Below are 6,861 nucleotides of genomic sequence, written 5' to 3'. Positions count from 1 at the left end.
CCAACCTTTTCTTAGGAAAGTCAAAGTTCAACAATAAGGCCTTGGTCACCTCTGCTCTCCCATCAGTTCCTCTTTTCCCCTGACCTTTCACCTACCATCTACCTCCAACACATCATCAGTGATCTTTAATTACAGTTACACATTTTACACCATTTCCAGTTCAATGTCAAATCACATTTATAACCCTTTAGTTTCTGATTTAGCATTCATTTATAATATCATAACCATAACTTCTTAGTTACTCTTATTATAATCTTAGATGTTTTCTAAAAAGAAACCAGGAATAATCCATTATTCTAATTATTTGGTACCAAAGTTAGCTACTTGTTTTGCTTGTAAGCATTTCCACAAGAGTAAGTGTAAGTTAAACCAATATTAATTTAAGTATTTTACTTTAGGTCTTATCCAATTACTCAAAATGTTTAAATTTTATTCTTTAACCCTTTAATGCTTTGGAATAAGGAATAGTCTGAACTATGTTTAAACATATGCAGGCTGGAAACTTACTTCCTCTTCTCCCATGAAACCTGCTCCTCCTGTTTCATGACTCTCTTTATGCCCGACTTTAATTTCTTATGATTAGATAGAAAAAAGTAGAAGCAAAGTTTTCGGAACACAATAACAACCAGATTTATTTTATTACCGTCTGACTCTACTGTTTGGTCTTGATTTCACCTGTGTAATTAATTTTAAAGGTAACTTTATTTATTGTTACTATTAAACTAAAATCTCCAGCATGGGAAGTGGGATGATCTCGGCTTTTCTTGACAGGCCTGACCAATATTTGGTGTTAAAGCACTTAAGAGATTAGCATGAGTCCCACCATCAATGAGCAAGGATGAAAAGAGATGCAGAGTCTTGACCATGCCCCTTACCTTCTAAGGACTGCCCACACTTTACCCAGGGAAGCATGTTCACTTTCTGATGGGGAAACATGGATGGTCTGTACAGTATATTCCAGGTGGACAGAAGGGCTTCACCTACAGATTCATTCTTCATGGAGCTTCATCAGAGCAATAACTAGTGTGAAGAACAGGACAGATGATCAGAGGAGCAGAGTTTTTACCTCCATCACTAAGACCGGGACTAAAGAACGGGTAGAGTTTCTCCTTGAAGCAGCAGTCAGTAAAGGAGTAGATCAGAGCTGCAGCATCTACATCATAGAAGGAGACCAGACCCTGATCATAATCCACAAACACCCCGACCTTCTGAGGACCAGGATGGAGAAAGAGCCAGACTGAAGGTCCAGCAGCAGCTTTGTAAGAATTTTCATTTCTCAACCCAACAGTCCAGAAACCGTTCTGAGGACAAAGACTGATGTCTCCCTTCCTGTCTACAGACTCTCTGGCCACTCCTAAAGTCCAGTCAGTCTTTCCTTTAACCTGAACCTCAAAGTAAAATCTGCCTGAAGAGAAACTCTGTTGTCCTAAAACATTAGAAAACAGAGAAAATCTCTCTGGATTGTCTGGAAGTTTCTTCCTCACATCTCCATCTCTCACCTGTTTCCCATCATCAGACAGGATGAGATCAAGATGAGCCGTATCAGGATCCAGAGTCACATCCATTGCAAACTGCTGGACACTCTTGAGCTCAACCTCTAGGAGCTTCTTCATCTTTTTTTCCCTGATCGTCTCCTCCAGATGAACCACAGCTTTCACCACAGTCCCCTCATAGTATGGTGGATGAACTCTGACCTCTGTCCAGGTCTTGGTGGGTGGAGCAGCTTTCAGGGAGGAGCAGCTTTGGAGGAGGTGGAGGGGATCTTCATCCTGTGAGAGCTGCTTCACCTCAGAGCTCCTCTTCTTCAGCTCAGAGATCTCCTGCTCCAGATCTCTGATGAAGTCTTCAGCCTGTTTCTCTGTAGTTTCCTGTTTGTCTTGGATCTCCTTGAGGAGCTCCTTCAGGCCTCTCTCAGCAGACTCCATCAGAGCTGTGAAGACCTGAACACCTTCTGCTTTCTCTCTGTCTGCAGCATCTCTACTGATCTTCACCGACTCTCTGATCTCCTGGATCTTCAGTCGTCTCTCCTGGATCATCTCCTGAACTTCAGCCTCCGTCTTCCTCAGCTCTGCCTTCTTTCCTTCAGATTCTTCTCTCAGAGGAACCAACTCGTGGTTCTTGTGGTCAAAAACAGAGCAGACCAAGCAGACGCATGTCTGGTCGGTCCTACAGAACAGCTCCAGAGGTTTATCGTGCTGCAGACACATCCTGTCCTCCAGGTTCTCCACCGGCTCCATCAGCTGATGTTTCTTCAGACGTGGAGCGGTCAGGTGAGGCTCCAGGTGAGTCTGGCAGTAGGAGGTCAGACACACCATGCAGGACTTCAGGGCCTTCAGTTTGGGTCCAGTGCAGACGTCACAGGGAACTTCTCCTGGTTTGGCAGCTTGTTGCTCTGAGCTGCTGCTGGCTTCCTGCTGAGCTTTAAGTCTGAACTGATCAACCATCTCTTTGATGAAGGTGTTGATTTTCAGCTCAGGTTTAGGGGTGAAAGGCTCATTACACAGAGGACACTTGGACAGAGCATCTCCGTCCCAGTGCTGAGTGATGCAGGTCTTGCAGAAGTTGTGTCCACATGGTGTGCTGACTGGATCAGTGAACACGTCCAGACAGATGGAGCACAGAAACTGATCCTCAGACCGCAGGCTGCTGCCAGAAGACATGTCTGAACTCTGAGGACAGGAGACACAGATCAATGATTAGCAGATTATCTGATCTGCAACAGGAACTAAAGTCCCTTAGAAGCTGGAATTAGAGGCCAGGCAGCAGAGTCTAACTGTGGACTTTCTCTTCATCTCCTCAGAGGCATTTACTGGGATTAATCTCAATGGGGGTGTCTTTCTATAAAATATACAGTAAACCTGGACGAGTCTTGAATAAAACTGACCTTTGAAATTTCCACAAGAGTATATTTTATTTTAGTTTGAATTAAATAGTAAAACTCATTTTTGGAACATTTTCATTTTGTTTTCATGTTGGTTGAAAGCAATCTTTGGAAGATAACTGATTAAAGTGAAATTGTTTCTAAAAGCAATCAGAGCATTTTTCCCAGTTTGATGCTTCTTGAAATGTTTTAGTTGATGTTGCTGATTCTGTACAGCTGCTATGGGTGGAAATCCCAGGTGGAGCCCCCAGTTTTGGAAAAGTGTAGGATTGTCGCCCCCCAAAGAAACCTTTGTATTTAAACATCAATATGAAAAGGCAAAAGAAACAAAGAATGAAATAAATCAGCCATTCATCAATGGGTTCCCTCCATTGTTAGAACAATGGTTCAGTTCAAAGTGCAGGAGGAGCAACAGCAGCTCAAGGTACCGGCTCCGTTAGACCTGATGAAGAGAGGAGCTAGCTGCTAGCTGTTAGCTGCAGCTCTGCAGCACAAACAAACCCTCCAGGAAGTAAATACTTAAAGAAAACAAAAACGATAAAAATCAGACTGCAGTTCATTATTTTATTACTTTGGCTGAATCATGATAAACTGCCTGTTATGCCTTAAATCTAAACTAGCTAAACTGGCTAAACATTACTTTGATAGACTTAGCTTTGTTTTTTTTCAAAGGTAGCAAATTTTTCAATCATATTAATCTTTTTAACTCTTATGTTAATAAGAGTTTGAAACGGGAGGGAGTTTCTCATAAAAACGTGTTTTTATTTAGAGCCTTAAGTTTTTGTAAAGGTGTAGCAGAGATTAGATCTGTGACTCTGAACCCAACTCAGATCTAAACATTTCAATTTTAGTTTGACTTTTATGGGTCTCAACAGTTTCATTACGAAGGAAAACATGTTTGATGTGCATCATCACTCACTAGTCATTTTTGATCCTGCAGCTTGAACACATTAAAAACTTTTTAAGCCACATTTTCGTTACATTTCACCCAGAAGTCGCGCTAGACGTTTTTGTTCTCCGTCATTTTGACCGACAGGATTTTAAAAAAATCAGTCATGTTCTATTTTTACCCGTCAAATTAGAATCATATTATCAGCCATTTAGCCGCATTTTTATGCCGTTTAGTTAATATTCACCCAGTTGAATCGTGAATCCAGATCCTACCACACATAAAGGAGATAAATGCATCTAATGTTTTCTCCATAGTGACAAAAACTATGTAGAAAGTTTTTATCACTGTGGCCCCAATAACTTATAATAAATTAAATTAAGCGACTCCACTTAAATTACATCACTTCACCTGCTGGGGTCTGAACGGACAGTTTCACTAATTCCTCCTGGTTGCATCTGCAGATAAATCAAAATCTGATCCAAACCAATCCATTGAACTTTTTTTTTACCCTGTGCGGCACTTTTATGAGGATTTTTATTTATTTTTGCGTGGTTTCTCTTCCCCGAAACAGACAGATGTTACGTCTGCCGCGCTTCTGAGCGCCGCTCTCCTCCTGGGGACCGGATGGTAACGTCTTCAGCTCCATTTGTTAAAACCACAGGATGTTAAGTTCAATTCTTTGCATTGGTTGTGCAGCCGCAGCGCACTGCGCATGTTACTGTCTAATAACTTGTGCACCTTTATTGATGTCCTCAAGATAAACTGCCGGTGTAACACTTACGATGTGATTACAGGATAGAACTCAGAACAGGATCAGTGCTAGGTTCGGCTACGGGAGTAGGGAGAAATGTAAGTGTATTAATGACCACAGACCAGAAAATAAGTTTAAACTGCCGGCTTATTATTTTGTAGAAAAGAAAATAAACAACAATTATACAAACAGTTTACATACAATGACACAAATTCAATACAAAATAGTTTCCCGGTTTCTTTCAGAATAATTTATTTAATCCCTTTTTAGAAATTTAAACTTATTGTTAGGTATTAAAGGATACTATTTATTTAAACCTAGATTATAGTTCTATTTAAATTCAAGTTGATACTGTTAATCTATTTAATTCAGTTTGTTTTTAATATTTTTAAATTATTTTAGTTATTTAGTGTTCTTTTTAAGAAGTAAAAGTTTTTTAATTCCTGTTTTAACCGTTTCTTATTTGTAATTTAAACCCAACAAACAATTTCACATTCCACACACTGTAACAATGGATGTTGAATATGGTTTGAAAGAAAATAATAAAACACAACAGAAACAATCCAGCAAAAGACCGAATAACTTGTGCTTCAAATCGATCTTTTCTCTCTGATGATCCTGAAGGTTAATCCCGTTTCTCTGAATCTGCTGCTATTTCAGCAGGAAACATGGGCAGGTCATACCAGCTTGGATGACTTGCAGTGTCCAGCAGAGGGCGCAGCTCCTGCCAGACGGTTACAGGGCTCCTGGGTTACGGCTCGCCATCTTGTTTCTCACTAGCGGAATACAACTCGGCAATCGACTCGGAATTTCCCGGTCCGATTTCCAGCAGAACCTTAAAAAGGCCTGGTTAAATAACCAACAAAGCATAACAAAAGTTAATTTACCTCTGCTTGGTACTGAATAAAGTAGTATACTCGCCAAATTGGCTGTTGAAAATCGTGTGTGGGTGGGGGAACATGCTTCACCCACCTCAGCTCATGTTACTTCCACAGTTTTTGAACATAAAACAACATAAATGCGCTACTTTCGCTTTCTGTTTCAACAAACTAAAATATCTTGCAAATACATTCTTCTCAGAAAATAAAATACATTTTTTAACTCACCAAGTCCAGTTCTGTAACATATAACACAATCCCGAACGCAGTCAGGTTGAAAAAATGCAGAAAGCTCCTTCTCCAAAAATGGAAAAAATGTTTTTAGACAGCAGGTAGACTTTTAATCGTCGATTTCTCTTATCTTTCTCTCGTTCACAGCACAATAGAGCTTTGGAGCTGACGTCACAGCGTGTGACGTTTACGTCGCTCGGCGCCATGTTTGCAGCCCACAGACCAAAACAAACTAGTCAGAACACCGGTGTTTTCATTGTATTACCGACCGCAGCAAAGTTGTTTTGCAAATTGGTTACTGGATATTCGCCCTCCGCGGAGTAAGGGACGTTCAGCTCAAGGTTGATCCGATTTATGAACGCTAATTTCGGCCAGCTGTTCTCTACCGATGCCTCCTGAAGCGCTCGGAGGTGCAGACCGGCAATTTCCGAACACTCCTGTAAATAAATGCTTTGTCTTGTGACCAACTAATACAAAAACGTGGTAGTTCATGCTATTAAACGAGGCACACTATCCTCCATAGTCATACTTCATATTCAATATTTTAAATATTAAAAGTTTTCTTCAATAGCTTCCAAATCGTGTCCCCCATTAACTCAAAATCTGTGAAATCGTTCTACTTTTATTTCACCGACTGGTTGTAATTCTTGTTTTTGTCAGCATGTGGTGCTGTTGTGACAGAGAGGTCTAAAATTACCGGAAGTAGAAAAAACCTCGTTTTATGTACTGTGGCACTAACTGGTAAAACGGAAGAGAAGGACATTTTTTTGATCCGAGACCTGGTGGAGAAGAGACTCTATGGCCACATGAGAGAAGAATCCAAGTGTTCGAGGTGCCACTGCCGTTTGTTCAGCCGTTTGTTAAGCCATTATATGCTGTTCGATTTCAGCTTTTATGTGAAGCTGCGTTCTACTCTGTTGAGTGCTAACCGCGTTGTTAGCCCGCCATTTCACTGAAGCTAAGGCTTTCTACCGTTCGAAATACGGGCCATTTATTTCTCCATATATTGAATCTCATTCTTTTTTTATTTTTCTTACCCTCACACTTTTTGAGAATAAAGAACCCCTTCTATGTGAAGCTCCGTGTGCTTTATTAACCCCGGCTTCACACATACAATATCAGTACATATCGGTTATCGACTATAACTGCCATAGTGATTTCATTAAAAGATACATTAAGAGATTCAAAGTCGTTTCAAAGGGATTGTCAAGTTTACTTTGTAAACTTG

At 40.5% G+C, this 6,861-nt stretch overlaps 1 protein-coding gene across 3 annotated transcripts in view; it reads right to left on the bottom strand.

Moving 5' to 3' along the window:
- Positions 1–6,861, bottom strand: part of LOC103131106 (E3 ubiquitin-protein ligase TRIM21-like) — a 26,108-nt gene that overhangs the window by 11,593 nt on the left and 7,654 nt on the right. For 2 of the 3 annotated variants that reach the window (XM_016666387.1, XM_007542677.2), the window contains exon 2: positions 520–2,669. In XM_016666387.1, coding sequence (XP_016521873.1) covers positions 996–2,660 — 1,665 coding nt within the window. In that variant the 5' untranslated portion in view covers positions 2,661–2,669 and the 3' untranslated portion in view covers positions 520–995. Of the gene's footprint in view, positions 1–519; positions 2,670–6,861 lie in introns of those variants that run through there. The other variant, XR_001660491.1, reaches the window with a different exon arrangement.

The sequence above is a fragment of the Poecilia formosa genome, unplaced genomic scaffold, assembly GCF_000485575.1.
Source record: "Poecilia formosa unplaced genomic scaffold, Poecilia_formosa-5.1.2 Scaffold718, whole genome shotgun sequence".
In the NCBI taxonomy this organism is placed as follows: Eukaryota; Metazoa; Chordata; class Actinopteri; order Cyprinodontiformes; family Poeciliidae; genus Poecilia; species Poecilia formosa.
Note: the sequence above shows the minus strand (reverse complement) of the source record. Positions and strands in the feature narration are given on the sequence as shown.